At 39.3% G+C, this 20,690-nt stretch overlaps 1 protein-coding gene across 1 annotated transcript; it reads right to left on the reverse strand.

Moving 5' to 3' along the window:
* Positions 1-1,033: 1,033 nt before the first annotated feature.
* On the reverse strand, positions 1,034-18,680 carry LOC136714681 (mucolipin-2). The gene is made up of 14 exons (XM_066692284.1): positions 18,521-18,680; positions 16,897-17,056; positions 14,107-14,280; positions 12,931-13,084; positions 12,734-12,818; positions 12,548-12,644; positions 10,638-10,737; positions 8,630-8,742; positions 8,227-8,376; positions 8,000-8,101; positions 7,786-7,908; positions 5,629-5,835; positions 5,333-5,460; positions 1,034-2,496 (listed from the first exon to the last, which is right to left on the reverse strand). The coding sequence occupies exons 1-14, from the start codon at positions 18,607-18,609 to the stop codon at positions 2,460-2,462; spliced, it is 1,719 nt and encodes a 572-aa protein (XP_066548381.1). The 5' UTR covers positions 18,610-18,680; the 3' UTR covers positions 1,034-2,459.
* Between the last annotated feature and the right edge of the window lie 2,010 nt (positions 18,681-20,690).

The following is a 20,690-nucleotide window of genomic DNA, read 5'->3' on the forward strand; positions in this document are numbered from 1 at the left end:
GTTCAAGGCAATTCACCCCTGCCCCCTCGCCCCAAATGAGATCAAGTCGGATCCATTACGCATGGGTTAGTGGAAGTAAAACCCAAGAGTGCAAAACACTTTTATATTTCAAAATACAATAAACTAAAGAAATATTGCCATTTCACAAACATATAAATACATTTTAATTTATGACAGGTCATACATATACAGTTAGTACGGGAATGGTCTCCTGTTGATGTAAATCTGTTGGGTAGTTCAAGCTCTGAGGTTTGGGGGTTTGAGTACACAATAGTTTAATAGAGTGTTTCTGTATAGTTCAAATAAACTGGTCTGAATTCTGAAACCATGTAATTAATAAACTCATAGACACACCCAAAACCTCAGAGCTAATAATCTCAGTATTTTCACTTCATGTGGTTAGTGTGAAAAATAGACCAATTCCCATGTACTTTATTTTCAAGTCTCCTTATCAAGGAGGATACACTGGAAGTCAGGTGTAATCCAGTAATGATTATTGCAGTGTATGAAACTCCTCCAGAGAGTAATCCTGCTGGTGGGGGGTTGGTCATACAATCACACCAATGATTCACATACAGGTTTGCCATTAAGCTGCATTACACTTGATAATGATGTGAAGACCTGCCCTGACTTTCTGTAAATGGCTGCCTGTAAATGCAGGAATCACAGCCAATCATTACACATTAATTTAGATCACTCAAGACCAACCAAATCATATTCATTCTAACTGGGGATTAACACATTAGGAAATGAGTCAGACATTTAGTAACTGATGTGCTTATGGCATGCATAGGCATAGGTTTAGGGTCCCTCCCCAGTGTTGAGAGAACATTAAATTGTCCCCCCTAGTAGGGGCACTTTCTACCAATATTCAGCATCAATAAATTGCCCCTAAGCATAATTTAAGTGTGGTACTTCCCCCCCCCTTCAAACACATTAATTAAAAGTCGTTATTTATGACACATTTTGACATATCCCCCACCCCACCCCAGCTCAACAACTCTGCAGCACCCCTCCTGTATCCCCCCCCAACTTCTGAAACAAAACCTATGCCACTGATGTCATGTCCTGTTTCTAGAATAACAACTGTTGTGAACCCATTTTTTGTGTTGTGGTTTTCTTTGTTTTTTATGTTTACGGTATCTTTGGTTCCTGGTGAGGTGTGGAAAGGATGAGTGTTACCGTCATCTGAAGAGGTCAAACTTTCTTAAGGAGATCCATTCTAGAGATCTAAAAAAGAATGACTGCACTCCCCCCGACAAAACAAGTTTCTAAAGCAATGTTGTAATGAAGATTTTCCTTATGTGAAAACTCAAACAGCCCATTCCGGGTGGGGGTGGGGGACAGATCAGCTGTTTAATTACAGTACTAAGTTGCAGTTACTAGGCCTATGGGGTTTATAATTAACATCAGTGAAGTTTTAGCATACAATGGGCCAAATTGTATACCACTCATCTAGTCTAAATATTATGTAGTGTAGTGGTTCTGGCACAAAAACAGTCAATTCTTCTGTTGGTTTTTAGATGTATCAAATGGTGGCTGCGCCAAGCTGAAGCCACCCAAACTGTAGCCACACGAGAGAGTTTGTATTCCGTTGCAATCTGTGTAAACTACAGAGAAGTGATGCAGATGGAGGCAGACAACAGGGCAGGGAGATGGAGTTAGAAAATCATAATGGCATTAGAAAAACAGATGGTGGGGCAAATACTGGAATTCACAGAGATTAAATCAACCACTTCACCGTTTCACAGTTTAGTTGATCCTTTAAGACCCGTCATTATTGCACTTTATGATTGTGATGCCTCGATGCAGATCTCTGCAAAACATATGCTACATTTCTGAAGGTTTTCCAGCTTTACCTTGACCGTATCCCACAAACAAATAAGATTTTAAGACCAGATTCCCTAATATGGCATATAGATCAATGCTCCTAATGGATAGTGACATGGGGGCATCAGTGGTTTAACCATCTCTTCGTAAAGACATTAAGAAGTGCTTTATGGAGGGACTTCATAAATATCAAGCTTTTAGCATGAGACAGGAAAAGGATATGTTTTGCAAAGTCATCTGTCCATAATGCATCCATTTCCATTGACACAGATTTACATTAGGAGGAAAAGGGCAACATTTGGAAAGTTTGCACTGGATTAAGTAGACAGCAGAAGTGCCACTTTCCTGGGTATTCGTTTCACATTAAAATGGGAATGAAGTCATCGTTTGGCACAAATGCCACTCTTTAACAGACATTTCTCCTTCCCAATTAGAACCCACTAATTAAATCAGCCAGAGCGACTATACGACAGCCAGCATCCTACATCACTCCTGAGTTTGTTTTCTCCATAGAAAAATAAGGAAACCATTTTCCACTGTGAGACTCCTGTTGTTTCCACCAACAGTTATTGGCTCTTCCAATAGACTTCGGCTCCATGGGGGTTTCAGAGGTCATGACACCGCTCCTCTCAGCTAATTAGTATAATTTCATCATCTCCATCCAGCCTGTGGGGGTTAAACCAACAAAGCAAAATGTTGATTAGAACTGACTGATCAGCGAATTGTTATTTCTGACTGTGAGACTATACATTCTTCATAGACCCCATATTAAAAATGTTGCACTCTGATTTTACATTTGTTCTTTTTTTTTTTCCTATACAGGGGCGGGGTGGAAAGAGGTCATAGTTCAGCTGTGCTGACTCATCAAGCCCCTTCTCCTCCACTCAATCACCCCAATGCAACCTAGTATTAAATATTCAGCATGTTAAGATGCTATGGAAATGGGCTAATGGACAAGGGGGGTGGGGGTACATTATATTATTAACATAACCAGAGACTGTATTGTGGTTAGCGCTGCTGCCTCACAGCTCCAGGGTCCCGGGTTTGAGTCCCGGGTCGGCGGGGCCTGTCTGTGTAGAGTTTGCATGTTCTCCCAGTGTCCACGTGGGCTTTCTCCTGGCACTCTGGTTTCCTCCCACCATCCAAAGACATGTGGGTTAGGTTGATTGGTCTCTCTAAATTGCTGCATGTGTCTGTGTGTGTTGCCCAGCGATACCTGTTCTGGGTATATTCATGCCTTGCGCCCTATGCCTGCCGGGATTGGCTCTGGCTTCCCCGCGACTCTCACCAGGATAAGTGGTTTTGAAAATGGATAGATGGATGGAAGAGTTGCAGGGAAGAGAACATTTGTTAGATCTCAGTTTACTTCTTAATTCTCTGAAACTCCATACCCCTGATTGTTGGTTATCATTTAATATTTTAGGGATGGCAACAATGCACACTTATTTTACTTTAATATAACAATTTAAAAAAACTGCTTGGTCCTTAAGTGAACCCTATTGTGAGAAGCTTTTCACAGTCAAGCCAATTTAACAACTCAAATAATTTCCCCCCCAGCTTAGCAGCTCGATATTGCAATGGGCTCAGGCTCAGGCGTGACCTAGGTTAATCAAAAAGCATTACAAAAAACCTACCCTGCCAATCTAAAATCAGCCTTTATTAAGGTATTTATTAAGATAGAAAAAAGGGTGGAAAGTTACTGCCAAAGTGATGAATTTGTATTTACTTTAATGTGTCTGATAGTAAAATCAGTAACATTTTAACCCCCCCATCCCAACACACACACACACACACAAAGGATGGTCTGGCTGTGGGTTTATAAGAGGTTAATGGGCAGCATTAAAAAAAATCTGATCGCACAATTTATCAGGAACTGAAACTTGATTGCGGTGCACTCAGTGAACCCATCTTTACTAATGGTGCCTTCCTACGTGACTTGTCTGTTGTTTGCATCTCCAGATCCAGTCAGCCTGTAAACAGAACCACTTATCTTGGCTTTTTTGTATTACTAAAGAGCATCCAAATATTTTGGGGATATCCTTGATTCATAAACTCCCACAAGAAAACAAACCCTCCCAAAGCCAAAGGAAGCTAAACAAACAATGAGGCATTTTTCCCTAAATGTATGGAGGTCTGCCACATGTTTGTTTATCCGTTGGGAGTCTGGTCAAACCTAGCGCATTTCAGCTTGAGGACCCTGTGGGTGACTTTTACCCTTAGCATCAGTTCCATCTGACATTTTGTCATTGTTAGTGCTGATCTGCCTCTCCTTGGCTTGAAAGAGCTTTGAAGAAACCACAAACTAAAAACCAGCACTAAATATCCATACAAAGGCACTTGTGTACTGTGGTAAATATAGTATTACACTGACTATATTGTATGTCTGCTTGGATCAAGATATCTGTCAAATGAATAAATATAAACAATGTTTTTTCTCCCGTATTTAAACATAGCTGTTAACACTGATTTCCTGTCACGGTGTTAATTTAATCTCTGTAGCAGGGTGTCAAACTGCATGCCTTGGTGTCTTCTGGTTTTTGTTCCTGCCCAGCTTTTGGCTACTTAATTGGTCTAATTAAATGAATAACTGGCTGGCACTTCTCTCCAGACTCCAGACAATTTCTGTGGGGTACAATATTTTGAGTCGTCAACATATTTTAAGGTATCAGCTGTAAAACTAAAATGTGAACATCTTGGATAAGCCTACCTGAGACAATAATGACATTTATTGATGAATTGAGAGCTCTTTTTGGAACACAAATCAGGAGTCTGACACCCCTTATCTATTGTGAATAGCACCAGAAGGTACGTGATATTGTTTTATCTTTAAAATCCATAAAACAGGAAAAAATACAACACTGGGAATACTCAAATAACTCAATTGTAACACATCACCTTCCGTGACTGACTGACATACATTTCTGTACTAGCATTGCTGGAAAACTGAACATCTATATTTTCTAAATTCATCCTACAGTTTTACATAAGCATATACTTTCTTGCATTAGCCATATAACAACTGACATTAAGTGTATTTGCAAAATCAACTAATATGTTTACAAGCTGCATGCTCCAGAATCTTTCGAGGACCTAAAATACTGTATGTAACTGGGGATTGCAATGGTATCTGTAAGGAAAAGGGAACTGCTACTTTGATACATCTCACCATTGAACATTAGACTAATAAAGAACAATACACAATAAAGGTGCAAGTGCAGAGAGGGGAAAAAAAACAGACTGAAGAAAAATATTTACAGACTCTCCATGAGCAAGGGTTAAAAGACCACATTCTATGCAGGCGGGTTGTTTAGTTGTTTATCGTCATGCTATGATACTTTAAGGGAAGCCTTTTCCCAGAGTTACACACTGCTTTTCCCTGTAATCAGCAGATTGCAGGGAGTGTCCACATTTTTCTGACCACTAATTTCATTTCTTGTGCCACAGCAGGCTGACCTCGTCAAGAGGAAGTTATCATTTGTCGCTGATGACAGGGATTATCTACCTTCTGCAGCAGCATATGAAGGAGCCCTTTGCTTCTTCCTCTTTATCGCCCTCGGAGTAAGAGAAGTCATTGTATCCCCTTAAAAATGCCTGGAGATCTGTCATTGGGAAACCGTGCTTCTGGTAATTCTTGGAATGAAAGAGATACCATGATTAGGATTGTTTTTGACTGTGGCTGTCTTTACACTGATGTAACACACATGCAGAGATAGATTGTGCTATTATTGTCTTGTCTTCAGCACTAAAACCCCCTACTGCTCATCAGCATCGCTCAGGGAGACATTACTGCTGCCGTACCTTAATGGTTTCGTAGGAGTCGGTAATGAGGGCAATGAACAGGCTGAGCACCATGTAGATGAACAGGGAGATGAAGGAGTAGAGGTAGACTCTGCTGAACAGCCACACCAGAGTGCTGGTCTCCTGGAACTCGGAGAACGTGGTGAACATGTCATCGCCGTTGACCAGCGAGAACAGGCACTCAGCCACTCGGCTCAGGCCCTCGAACTGCACAACACGCACAGGGAGAAGAGACAGGAGACACAGACAGGCGGTTAAGAGCTGTAGACATGCACTGATTTGGTTTTGCTTTTTTACTAAAAGCAAAAAAGGCTAAGGTGTCACAAAACGGTTGCTTTAGGAAGTTGTGCTAAACTCTGGGTACTTTATTTTACTCGTGTGATTCAAATACACTGTTTTCTTCCTATCATTAAATGTGTCCATCATCGTCTATCATCTGTTTTCCCTAGAAAAGCTTTACAAAATAAATAAATGCATTTCCTTAGCACCAAGAAGCTCACAAGTCACATTAATCACATATGCGAGTCCCAAAGAGTAAGATATTTTCTCTATCTGAACAATTTTTGAAGTATGTCAGTTTATTTTTCCAGACAAAAGTACAGCTATAATGAGCAGCATGTGGAAGGAAGTGAGGTTATAAACACTTGTTCATCCTGTAACATCCTCCCTGCATTTCTAAGTTGCACACTTAGTTAAAAACGTATACATTGCGGAACTGAAAAAAAGTTTCTTAGGATCTCAGACAAGAATGGCGTGTAACCGCTAAGAAATGAGTGCCTAACAAAGACGTGCTGTAATTATCCAGTCATCTACAGAGATGAATTTAAAGAATGACTAGAGTGTTTCAGGAAATCCTGTTTTACCAGTCCCATGACACTTGACCTGTTCAGCCCATGCCATAGTACCACACTAAAATGTCAGTGCATCGCAGGTTAAATGGACATTATTTTATTTTATTGATTTACTTCTATTCATTTTAACTGCTGACATTTCCAAACAAACCATGAAAAAATAAAGAATCACCTGCTGGATTATACTCAAAATGTGTCCCTCTGTATATTTCAATTGAGTGACTTGTTTAAACCTCTGCAAACTATATATATATATATATATATATATATATATATATACACACACACACATTTAAAAACAATCCACATGCCATTCAGAATGTATTTTTGTGATGACACCAATTCTATGCTGCACACTGCACCACAGCAGTGGAATAAATAATGCAGGCAATGGGATTAACACATGCTATATTACTGAAGTATTTGAACAACAGACAAAATACAAAATACAGTTGTTTTGTAATGTATTTCACAGCCAGTGGCTCTAAAGATAGACAACTACTGTGCTATTCCTCACATAGTTTGTAGTGCAGTGAGAAACTGTGGTCTCTGATCTCATTCACAGGTAAAGTTAATCCCAGAGCTGTTCTGTTCTGGAACTGAGGTCAGGACTCAACATTTTTTAAATCTGCCTTCCATGCTTTTTTCCTTACTGCTGCCAGTTTCACCAAAGCTATATAAAAATGACATCTGTAAGTCTCTAAATCTTGTAGGCAGACCAGGAGGAAAAAAACAATAAAAACAAAAATAAAACACTAAATGTTACAATAATTTAAGTATTGCACAGTATATATATATATATATATATATATATATATATATATATATATATAACATGATTTTAAACATTGCTTATTTGTATGGGAATGGAAACATGTCTCTATAGATTATTTATTTTGTAATGGTAGACTGAATCATCTCTTTAGACTGCAGCAATGCCACAGGAATCAAATTATGTTAATTATTGCACAATATTTAAAATGATGATTATCCAGTCTGGCAGACATTCAGTTGTTAATGCATCTAACAGTGATCTCATTACAGGACAGACAGTGTCCATTGTAAACAAAACCATGTTAAGGGCACTAACACAATGACAATATTAATTTGGTAGATTGACTGAGCAAAAGTTAGGCCCAGGAACCTTGGTTTATGACAACACTGTCACCTTGTGGAGAATATTTAAATGCCCACCACAAAGTTAAACTAGGCTTGTAACCTCTACTCTCACTGAACCTTGAAGGACTGCAGATGAGCTGCCTTTTTGGGCACACATGTATCTCAATACCTAGGCATTAGCTCATACCTTCTCATGGTAAGGTCCAAGCACAATCCAGCCACAGAAAGTATAGCCAAGGTATATCATTCCCGCACAGCAGCAGAAACGCAGGACTTTGGGGAAGGCTGCCCTCATGGTGAGAATGAGAACCTGCCAAACAGATGATTAATTACTCTAACAATGGCACGCAGGACTGGAGTCAGATTAAGCAGCACGCATCAGTTCCTTTTCGCTCGCTTACATTGTACTTCTGAAAGTAACCCAGATATCTGATTACTCCCACCCAGACCAGCAATGTCGAGGTTCCCAGAAAGATGCTGCAGATGTCATAGCTGGTAAGACTCTGTAGAAGAAGAAGAAAATATATTTTAAATAAGAGGAACATACAAATATTTTGAGCTACTTAAGTTTTGCCCATGAGCTGAATTACACCTTAAAAAGTGTTTATATCAGATGTACGGTTCTTGCCTTGGCTTGAATTTCCATCTTCAGTATTGACCCAACTATTGCCATGATGTCGCTGATGATGACGAGGATGTGCCAGTGGTTCAGGAACTCCCTTTGGTCTGTCTCACTCACTTTGCGTTTGTAGGCCACTTGGAAAAACCTGGAAAACCTCTGATACACACAGGAAGATACTTTTTATATTGTGCCGTCACCATAAACCATGTGAAACACTCAGCATTGTTTAAGGATTGTGAATACCAAGTGTGTTAAATACTATTATTTTACCATCGGGAGGTTGTATAATTGATTAAAATATTTCAACAGTGTTTCACAGCTATTTTCTTTACATGTTCTTAACTCATTGCTATTCGAACATGTTTTGATTTAAGCTTTCAATGACACAGAAAGAAAGGGAAAACAATACCTGAAGCAATTTAACTGCCAGAACAATTGAACGGGTACAAAGCACTACTGAGATCAGAGAGACCAGGATCACAAAGGCATCAAATATCAGCAGGTAATGTGTGTTCTTCTGGGCTGTAAGAGATAAGAACATAAGAACATAAGAAAGTTTACAAATGAGAGGAGGACATTCGACCCATTGTGTTTGTTTGGTGTCCATTAATACCTAAGTGATCCAAGGATCCTATCCAGTCTATTTTTTAATTTTCACAAATTTTCGTCTTCAACCACATCGCTTGGGAGTTTGTTCCAGATTGTGATGACTCTCTGTGTGAAGAAGTGTCTCCTGTTTTCCGTTTTGAATGCCTTGAAGCCCAATTTCAGGTGTCGGCCCACAACTGAATATTATCTAAGTCCCTTTGAATAACCTGTTCAGCCGAGATTGTATTAGCTCTATGGCAAACCAAATTGTCATTTAGAGATATCTCAAAATACAATTCAAGATATCTGGCATTTAATTGCAAATATCTCAAACTAACTCCATTTCAATATATCTGGAATTGAATTTGAGATATCTCCAATTCAATTCCAGATATCTTAAATTCAATTTGAGATATCTTAAATAGGACAGGTAGTCAATTTGAGATATCTCGTTTAATGCTCCATTTCAAGATATCTCAAATTGGAGCTTTAAATGAGATATCTCAAATGCAATTTCAAGATATCTGGAATTGCATTGCAAATTGAATTTGAGAGATCTCGAATTTACTTCCTGTGAAAATGCTGTATGTTTTGTATGAACTTCCTGTCTATTTTGTATTTGATATCTCTAAATGACAATTTGGCTTGGCATATTAGCTGAGCCACCTATTTTTGTAAGTGTCATTTACAATATTTGAGTTAGTAGCCTATAAATAATTCCCCCCATTTCTTTAAGAACTGTTGTAAACATCCCATCTGGCCCATGTGATTTGTTTGTTTTTAATTCTTCTAGTTCCTTCAGTACCTCATCCTCATTTATCCTGATCTCTATAAGGGTTTGACTGGACTGATTGTTAACCTGTGGCATGTTATCTGTTCTATCTTTAGTAAAAACCTCTCTGAAATACTAATTTAGAACATTTGCCACATCTTGTTCATTTTCCAAGAAACTTAAATTTTTGCCCTTTATCTGTTTCACTTCCTCTTTTATTGACCTCTTGCTGTTGTAGTGTTGAAAACAGCTTTGCATTAGTTTTAGCTCCAAGAGCTATGTTTCTTTCTATTTCCCTCTTTGCTTTCCTGATCCCTTTCTTAAGATCTCTTTGCAGTTCAACATATTCTTTGTATGTTCATTAGAAACATGACAACCCGATCAGAAGCATTACAAAACTAAAAAGCATTGTCTGTACAAGAATAGTACAGAGGTTGTTTTTCTTTCAAACTTTCACATAAAGACATTAAGTAATGCCAAAATTTCTACACTGTTGCATGCACAGCAAAATGTTAACTAAAGCATTTGTTTATTAAAATAGTTGGATGCAGAATAAGTGTTTTAAATATTGCAATTGTGACCCCAAAATTACCTCTTCTACCTTACATACATATGTGAAAGTGAAAAATATAATGAAATAAATGTTAATTGTACTGTGGGGTAAAAAAAGGAAACAGGTTTCTACACAAAAAAAAAACAGCAATCTCTCCCCTATCGTTATTCCAATTTAATTTTGATTATAACTGTCTCCAACAATACATACTGTATCATTCTTGATTAGGAACTATCAAACTTTGGCCAAAACCAAATCAAAATCTTTACCTACCCCCGAGTTGTAAATGACAGATTTGATTTAGACTAGGCCTTTCTCGGGAACCTAGTTGGGGGGACTCTTTCCTGCAGCACCAATTACTGGCTATGCTCCATGGAATGTAACATTACCATCTAAATTAATTTGCAGCCAAAATGGGGAAAGATTTTCATAAAAGCTCAAATAAAAGTGTGATTAGCCCCTTTATATGACTATGTCACCACTTTATAATAAAGACAAGCTCACCTGTCCCAGATATATTCCAGTTTCTGCATGCACTACTAACAGCCTCACTTTCAAAAAATATTTTTATAACTCCACTGTGACCTTGGTTATCGAAAGTGATCTGGAAACAGAGGGGAATGTGTATGTTAAGTTTGCAATTATTCAAGCAGAGTTTATACAGTGAGGGGAAAAAAGTATTTGATCCCCTGCTGATTTTGTACGTTTGCCCACTGACAAAGACATGATCAATATATAATTTTAATGGTAGGTGTATTTTAACAGTGAGAGACAGAATAACAACAAAAAAATCCAGAAAAACACATTTCAAAAAAGTTATAAATTGATTTGCATGTTAATGAGGGAAATAAGTACTTGATCCCCTATCGATCAGCAAGATTTCTAGCTCCCAGGTGTCTTTTATACAGGTAACGAGCTGAGATTAGGAGCACTCTCTTAAAGGGAGTGCTCCTAATCTCAGCTTGTTACCTGTATAAAAGACACCTGTCCACAGAAACAATCAATCAATCAGATTCCAAACTCTCCACCATGGCCAAGACCAAAGAGCTGTCCAAGGATGTCAGGGACAAGATTGTAGACCTACACAAGGCTGGAATGGGCTACAAGACCATCGCCAAGCAGCTTGGTGAGAAGGTGACAACAGTTGGTGCGATTATTCGCAAATGGAAGAAACACAAAATAACTGTCAGTCTCCCTCATTCTGGGGCTCCATGCAAGATCTCACCTCGTGGAGTTTCAATGATCATGAGAACGGTGAGGAATCAGCCCAGAACTACACAGGAGGATCTTGTTAATGATCTCAAGGCAGCTGGGACCATAGTCACCAAGAAAACAATTGGTAACACACTACACCGTGAAGGACTGAAATCCTGCAGCGCCCGCAAGGTCCCCCTGCTCAAGAAAGCACATGTACAGGCCCGTCTAAAGTTTGCCAATGAACATCTGAATGATTCAGAGGAGAACTGGGTGAAAGTGTTGTGGTCAGATAAGACCAAAATCGAGCTCTTTGGCATCGACTCAACTCGCCATGTTTGGAGGAGGAGGAATGACCCCAAGAACACCATCCCCACCGTCAAACATGGAGGTGGAAACATTATGCTTTGGGGGTGTTTTTCTGCTAAGGGGACAGGACAACTGCACCGCATCAAAGGGACGATGGACGGGGTCATGTACCGTCAAATCTTGGGTGAGAACCTCCTTCCCTCAGCCAGGCATTGAAAATGTGTCGTGGATGGGTATTCCAGCATGACAATGACCCAAAACACACAGCCAAGGCAACAAAGGAGTGGCTCAAGAAGAAGCACATTAAGGTCCTGGAGTGGCCTAGCCAGTCTCCAGACCTTAATCCCATAGAAAATCTGTGGAGGGAGCTGAAGGTTCGAGTTGCCAAACGTCAGCCTCGAAACCTTAATGACTTGGAGAGGATCTGCAAAGAGGAGTGGGACAAAATCCCTCCTGAGATGTGTGCAAACCTGGTGGCCAACTACAAGAAACGTCTGACCTCTGTGATTGCCAACAAGGGTTTTGCCACCAAGTACTAAGTCGAAGGGGTCAAATACTTATTTCCCTCATTAACATGCAAATCAATGTATAACTTTTTTGAAATGCGTTTTTCTGGATTTTTTTGTTGTTATTCTGTCTCTCACTGTTAAAATACACCTACCATTAAAATTATAGACTGATCATTTCTTTGTCAGTGGGCAAACGTACAAAATCAGCAGGGGATCAAATACTTTTTTCCCTCACTGTAGGTTAAAAAAGAAAATCTCAGCTGCAAAAGGATTTACATTAAAATTGTGCATTAAAAATAAGGATGTGGTGTAGGTTGAAATTTACAACCAATACGTGAATTTCTATATAAAATATATCAGAAGTTACCTATCTAATTTAATCTGTAAACCCAGCCGACTTACCGTTATAAAGAATTCATAACAATCTGGCAATTCATGGGATCGAATTGTTTGCAGGTTGATTCCTTTAAGCTGAAAGCTGATTTTCACGTTGACAAGTCTGCATTAAAAGGAAAGAGAGAGAAATGAAACACACAACTTAATTTCACTGGATAAAACTGTTCTAGAACAGTCTAGGCCTTTACTCACCTGTAGAAGTCCAGCTTGAAAAATGAGGTATTGGCCGTTTTCCATTCCCGATTTTCGGCTGTTTCAGAGTCCACGGTCAAACAAACTAGAAAAAACCACACGTTGTGAAGCACACAAGACTGCACGGTAGATCAAAATGCCTCAGTTATTAATGAAACCTTTATGGAGAATCTGTGCGTGTGTAAAAGTGTTCCTACCCGTTTCGGTTTCCGGGTCAATATCGTAAGACTCGTTCGAGGGCTGAACACTGCTTCGCCTGTAGTGCTGTTTGCAGATTAGTAAAGGGGACACCTCACTGTTGTCCTGGGCATAGCTCAAGGGCCCAACCGAGAGGTTCTTTAACTGTGCGTACTGCGAGGAAACAGAGTAATGTCATTGTGTTTGCTTTTTGTTGGCTTCTTTCCTTTTATATCTCACCATGTTGTTTTAATGCATTTACTCAGCATAAATAAACTTTCAAGTCATGGTCCAACTGGGTTTTGCTTTCCCCTTATGCCAAGTACAATCTTTCTGTGTGTATTTAGTGATAAAGAAATTATGAGGATGCGCAAAGAAGCATAAAGCAAAAACAAACAACAAATTATCTGTGCTGGCCTGCATCTAAAAACTGAATTTCATCTGTGTTTTTATTGCTTGAAGTAAATTTGCAGCACACAACATAAGTTAGGCCTGGCTGTGCCATTTCCCACTTCCCCACCTACCCAAATGCACACACAAAACTTGGCTTGTTCAGACCATGATTACATCTCTGAATGCTGTGGACATCAGAAATTTACAAGAACTGCATTTCATAAAAACAACAACATACAAAACAGGTGTCCTGAAAAGGATGAAGCAGCCTTCATACAAGTTTACCGAGGTAAAGCCAAAGAAAGGTGAATGTGAAGTGAAATAATCATAAAGCTTGGTGAGCTATTGTAAACCATGATACAAACCATGCCAAAAATGTGGAATAAAAGTAAAGGTTAGGTAAAAGTTTGTGAAAACTGAAAAATATCATGCAGATCTAGTATGTTAAACTTTCATAAGGAAAATGACAAATCATTCTAAATGGTTTGTTGCCAGTTGTTTTACCCTTCACTTTGCTTGTCCATTGAAAGTACTGTTAGAAACATCACCCATCTTGATAAATGACCTCAAGAGGAACGACCCTGAGAAAAGGCTTGAAGTGAACAGAATGAAATGCAGAGTTAGATAGTTAAACCACAGTGCCCTGGACAAGGGTGTCTGCTAAGAAATAAAATAATACAATCACATGTTTTTCCAGCATGGGGCTTTTTGGGGCTCCTGTACATTGACAAGTGGCAAACAACAAGAACAACACTTCTGCCACCATGTTGCCTGTCCACAGAGAAGGAGACAGAGAAGCTTACCTGATCGATCACAAAAAACAAACTGTCGTAAACGTCCGGCTGAGAGTAAACGGCCACACTATAGTCATCCGCATCAGTCCCTGTGTAGTCCTTCACAAACAAGTGCTTGAAGGCCATGCTGTTTTCCTCCTTGTAGGAAACAACAAGCTGGTTGTTCAGCCCAAAAAGAATAAGCTTTAAAAAAACAGAACAGGTAACAATAATTTATTTGGTTGGTGATCAAAAAATGTACAAAAAATGACACCTACTGGCCACATACTCAAAACCCTCTGCATCTGCATCTATCCACAAGACAATGAAATGGGTTACAAACATTTTTCTTGTGCTGTTCTGCCAAGATTTTGGACGATTCTACCTTTAAATAAATAGATGGATGTCTAAAGACAAGAAAATAATGACCCCTGTATTTACATATAAATAAGAGGTATCAGACTATAATCTTTATTGTTTATTTAATGGAAACTTGACCTTGACCATTAACTCTGCTCCTCAACAGAGCCATAGCTACAGTACTGTGCAAAAGTTTTAGGCAGCTGTGAAAAAATGCTGTAAAGTATGAATGCTTTCAAAAATAGATATGTTAATAGATTATATTTATCAATTAACTAAAGGCAAAGTGAGTGAACAGAAGAAAAATCTACATCAAATCAATATTTGGTGTGGCCACCCTTTGCCTTCAAAACAGCATAAATTCTTCTAGGTACACTTGCACAAAGTCAGGGATTTTGTAGGCATATAGTCAGGTGTATGATTAAACAATTATATGATTGCTAATGATCATCAATTCGATATGTAGGTTGAAACACTGAAACAGAAACAGCTGTGTAGGAGGAATAAAACTGGGTGAGGAACAACCAAACTCAGCTAACAAGGTGAATTTGCTGAAGACAGTTTACTGTCAAAAGTCATACACCATGGCAAGACTGAGTGCAGCAACAAGACACAAGGTAGTAATACTGCATCAGCAAGGTCTCTCCCAGGCAGACATTTCAAGGCAGGCAGGAGTTTCCAGATGTGCTGTCCAAGTTCTTTTGAAGAAGCACAAAGAAACGGGCAACGTTGAGGACCGTAGACGCAGTGGTTGGCCAAGGAAACTTACTGCAGCAGATGAAAGACACATCATGCTTACTTCCCTTCACAATCGGAAGATGTCCAGCAGTGCTATCAGCTCAGAATTGGCAGAAAACAGTGGGACCATGGTATACCCATCTAGTGTCTGGAAAAGTCTGTTCAGCAGTGGCCTTCATGGAAGACTTGTGGCCAAAAAGCCATACCTCCAACGTGAACAACAAGGCCAAGTGACTCATCTATGCACAAAAGCAAAGTAACTGGGGTGCAGAAAAATGGCAGCAGGTGCTCTGGACTGATGAGTCAAAATCTGAAATATTTGGCTGTATGGCAGTTTGTTCACCGAAGGGCTGAAGAGCAGTACATGAATGAGTGGAGTGTAGTTGGGAATTTGGTCAGAATGAATGGTCTCCTTAATGCTGAAAAGTACAGGCAGATACTTTTCCATCATGCAATACCATCAGGGAGGCATCTGATTGGCCCCAAATGTATTCTGCAGCATGACAACGACCCCAAACATACAGTTCAATTCATTAAGAATTATCTTCAGCGTAAAGAAGAACAAGGAGTGTTGGAAGTGATGGTATGGCCCCCACAGAGCCCTGATCTCAACATCATCGAGTCTGTCTGGGATTACATGAAGAGAGAGAAGCAGCTGAGGCTGCCTAAATCTACAGAAGAACTGTGGTTAGTTCTCCAAGATGTTTGGGCCAACCTACCTGCTGAGTTCCTTCAACAACTGTGTGCAAGTGTACATAGAAGAATTGATGCTGTTTTGAAGGCAAAAGGTGGTCACACCAAATATGGATTTGATGTAGATTTTTCTTCTGTTCACTCACTTTGCATTTAGTTAATTCATAAATATAATCTATTAACATGTCTATTTTTGAAAGCATTCTTACTTTACAGCATTTTTTCACACCTGCCTAAAACTCTTCCACATTACTGTATGTCTCTATAAATGGATACCTGCTTTGGTGTCTGTGGGGGAAATTATTCAATTGTTTCAGTGTGGATAATTCAGGGACAGGCAGGCCACAGGATTCTCTGGTTATTGTTCCACCTCAGATTCAAATTACTTCATTTAACTATTTATTTGGATAATAACTCACATTGCCTATCATTTTCAGGTATTAATAATTTGTTAATTGCAAGGTACTTCCCAAACCTACAGCCACCCAGCCCTTGAGGGCTGGAGTAGCCATGCCTGAAATAATTAGTTTCCGTCCATAATTAGGAGCACAGGTGGAATTAAAACAAAAACACTCTGTGGCCCTTGAGGGTCCAAGTGAGGAACTCCTGACCAGTTGCAATTATTAGTGGACTGCTTCTCTGTGTTCGCTATTTTTAGTCACTTGCACACTTCAACACTATCTCATGACAGTATCACAGCGCGTCAACAACACAGCTGAGTTCTGTGAAAGACATATCCGGGGAAGTAACTGTATTGTCAGCATGAGTCACTCCTATAATCCAGACAAATAAAATAAATTGCTTGACCATAGTCATGAGCCACCACCAGCTTTAAATTAACCTCAGTTATGACACTGATTGGTCGAAAAGCATTTTCCTAGTTAATGGGTGTAACAAAGAGTGTGAGATTGAGGACTAGATAGGTATTCCAGAGGGCATTCTCAGAGAAACTAGACAAAGTCATTGACTAAAAGCTTCCTATAAAATGTTGTGAGAACTTGTTGTATGCTTGTGTGTGAGTGACATTACCTGTGTAGTAATCATGATTATTTTGAGAATCTGGACCCCTAGTTTCCATGGTAGCTGGTGTCGTGACCTGTATTTCTCACAGGGGCTCATGAAGTAGTATCTCAAGTCCCCTCTGAGGTCTTCTTCTTCACTGACCGTCTCCTGACTTGTCATTGTGGTCCTACAGAAGAATACAGACAATCAGCAGAACCCCTTCGATGACGAGCAGCTACTGCTATTTATTTCAAATCAACCACTGAAGGAGTAGATATACACAAGGGGGGGGATAACCAAAGAATGAAAACCGAACCCACAGAAAACCATTCAATTAGCACTAAACTCTGACTCTAGTGAACTTTAACAGTGAACCACAAAATGTTAACAGACTTTCATTTGCATTGTAAAGTACAAAGGCAGAGCCTGCAGCTTAGCTTTAGGTTTTTCTTGTCATTGCAACTCACTATAATAGTCCAAAATAACAGTTTATCTGAAGTTGAGGGGGTTACTTCTGAATTTTACTCCTCCATTTCACAAACCTGCAACCTTCCTTTACACGGGAAACATCCTGTTCATTTGCTAATGATTTTATACAGTAATATATATATATATATATATATATATATATATATATATATATATACACACACACACTGTGAGGTACTACATTTACATAACTGAAAACTAGTTACTGCAAGTATGATACTAAATTAACTCTGACACCTACGTGCTGTCAGTTCACAGTAAATGCAATACTTGAGAGTGAAACAAAATCTGAATTCAGAATGGCTGTAGTAAATGTTATAATGTATTGGTGTCAATTTCTATACCAGCAGAACACACACTCACATACACACACTTCTGATGATGTCTGGGATGTTTAGAGAGGAGTGACACCTTACACTATAAAACTGGAAAACTATCATGTTGTTTAGAAATCCATGTGGCTTTCATTCCCCCAAACCGGCAGTTAGTCGGATTATATATAATTCAAACATTTGAAATAAATGTTATGCAAATTAGGCTCTTCCATCAAGTGTATGTTTAAACCGGCATGGGGACAAAAAGTCAAATGTAAATCATTTGGGAAAAAAGAAATGAGGAAACAATGTAACCATGGTGGATACTAAACAAATGCCCACGAATGGATACAAAAGTTATATTTTGGGTATATTGAAATATATTTCAGCGGCATACAGATTAGTGAAATACGACAATGAGAAAAACGCACTAATTTGACGATTAGTGTCTCGTACAGGAAACGACCAATCTGTTAGGACCACGTAAGTTTTGAATAAAAGATATTAACCAGTTCTGATTCAAGTGAATATGTATGTTACACTCAGTAACGTACCCTCCTCTCTGGACTCCTATTCAAGTGGGTTAAACACAATTCTTCCGTTGTTACTTTGGACCCAACATGACACACAAGGCAGATTTACTGTCATTACCAAATTATATTAATATCACTCCCACAGAATGTATTTATAAGCATTTTAATACGTGCCACGAATGACTCGTCAGTTTAATTTTATATATATATATATATATATATATATATACAAATCTTCCAAAAACACTGTAGTGACTGCCGAGTTTCGTTTTCAATGCTACATAGAGAGCACGTAGCCAAGTCGCTCGGACTCACCTCACTGTATCACCGCTCTCACTGCATTTAAAGCGGTCCATGGAGCCGGTCCTGCCGCGCCTGCGACTCGTCTCTGCCGGGACAGGCATTGACCAGATGACAGCAAGTGAACTTGTTCGTGTCTGTATGGACGGGATTGAACTTGAGATACAGGCAGGCAGCTGTCACGTGTAAAGCAGGAAACACAGGGGTTACAGAGAAAGAAAGTATCTGCACGACCTGCAACCAGTCTCCAAGCATCACTGGGGGCCTCCAATTAGATTGAAAGGTGATGGGGGGGGGGGGGGGATAAATCATAGGTTTTTCTAAATGCTTTATATAAGCTACTGAAAGAAAAAAAAAACTTGTGTAGAAAGTAAGTTAGCTTTGCTGTAAAACTGCATTTTTGTTTAGAAAGCTTTGCGTGCCAAGTGTAATACATGCAGCTGTGTAAGGCACAAGATAAGGGAGAAACTGAGAAACCATGAGAAAGTATGTGTGTGAGCAGAAAAAGTGTGAAAACAAAAGATACTGGTAAAATGAGGGGGTCTGGATCTGGACCCATCTGAGGAGGTTCTACAGGGGTTTCATAACATCATTACATCGCTTCCAACGTTCATTGCAGCAAGACTATTGTGTATATTGTTTGGACCAATCATCTTTGAGTTGTTTCTGGCCACTGTTGAGTTGGGGTGAGACTCCCTCATGCCCATTGCATGAAGAGGATTTCTTCGCTGGGATATGCGTCTCCTGAATTGATCGAGTGCAAACCCCATAAGAGAAAGTATTGTTTACGTCTTGCAATTTCACTTCCCTTTCATATTTCAATATTGGATGGAGGCTGTGTATCTTGTTTCACAACCTTGAAACAATCCATCAGATTTTCCCATTGAAAGTCAGACCAGCGGTTTTAGGAACTCTTACCGATATGCCAGTTGTCCATTTTGGATATTTTGTAATGACATGTAAGCACCATGTTAAACATTCAATAAATATATGTTAATTTAATCCTTGCATACACCTGGTGAATCATTTGTCATTTCCAGGCCGACCTATCAGGATCACTATTTTTGTCATTTTCGATTCGTCCACCTAACTCTCCAGAAGATGCGCAGCTCTTGGGTTCTCCACACGTTTATCCTCATGCATTTCCACAATTAGAACCCAACCCCGACAACAAAAGTCATGGGAGAAGACTGCAGGAGCCGCTGCCATCCGGCATCGATTTACTAAATGAGATTTACGACACTTGCTTGGATTTTGGTTGAAATAATTGGTCGTTTTATTTGTCGATTGACCAAATGGTTAATCTATATTTTTGAGTGACTAGCACAATCTGTGGATCTCAGTCTGGCAATATGTACTGAAAGCACTGCGCACAGAAGCAGAACCCCTTAGGGAACAAATATATATGCTTTATATATACCTCACAATGGAGACAGCTACATACATGTATATAGGTAGATGTACCCTTTACCAGAGGAGCATCAGTCAAAGATCAGTTTACACTAGACTTAAGAGGTCTTTATCCAGCAGTAGATGGACAAAGGCTGAAGAAAATTATGACATGTATGAGGAAAATGGGCAATATGCTCACACTTCAATATGTACTTTTATTAACACGTCAAAACATTGGAGAAGTTGATCTTTTCATAGGAACTGTATAGAGATGCTTATCCATCAACCGCAAACAGTATGTTAGTTAGAATCATCTCGCTACATGTGGTTGCGCTTTCAGATCAGTGCTGACATAAAAAATGCATGTCCAGTAAGCCTTGACCATCATAGTTTGACTGTTTCTCATGCTTAAGGTGGGTTGAGAAATCAGAAAAATATCCAAATACTGCCAATAAATTATAGCAGAACTGACGTTTGACTCTCCCAAACGATTTCTATGCTGATACTTTGAAGGGCCTTGTAAAAGCCACATAGCTAAAGAGGGAAATCATTATTTGAATAGTATGTTGTGTGTAACTTTAAGATGAATATGGGAGAGGAGATAAATGTGTAACTCTGCCAAACAATGTCTTGGAGGGCAAGTACAGGGACCATCCTACAGTTAATCAGTATAAAGACATGAAGATTCTTCTGTTGGAAGTGGTTGTGCTGTCAGCCGATAAGGACTGACAGTTTGATTAAAAGGGTTGCGTGTGTCAGGCTGTTAACACTTGAGACTTCAAAGTGATAGTGT

Source organism: Amia ocellicauda, chromosome 19, assembly GCF_036373705.1.
Source record: "Amia ocellicauda isolate fAmiCal2 chromosome 19, fAmiCal2.hap1, whole genome shotgun sequence".
Lineage (NCBI taxonomy): Eukaryota > Metazoa > Chordata > Actinopteri > Amiiformes > Amiidae > Amia > Amia ocellicauda.

What these genes read in the sequence shown, in the direction of transcription:
- LOC136714681 (XM_066692284.1), bottom strand. Translation starts at nt 18,609, where the DNA reads ATGCCTGTCCCGGCAGAGACGAGTCGCAGGCGCGGCAGGACCGGCTCC. An exon ending in CTGGAATATATCTGGGACAG is followed by an intron (nt 8,743 to 10,637) that starts GTGAGCTTGTCT and finishes TATCTCTTACAG; the next exon opens with CCCAGAAGAACACACATTAC. An exon ending in AGATGGAAATTCAAGCCAAG is followed by an intron (nt 8,102 to 8,226) that starts GCAAGAACCGTA and finishes CTTCTTCTACAG; the next exon opens with AGTCTTACCAGCTATGACAT.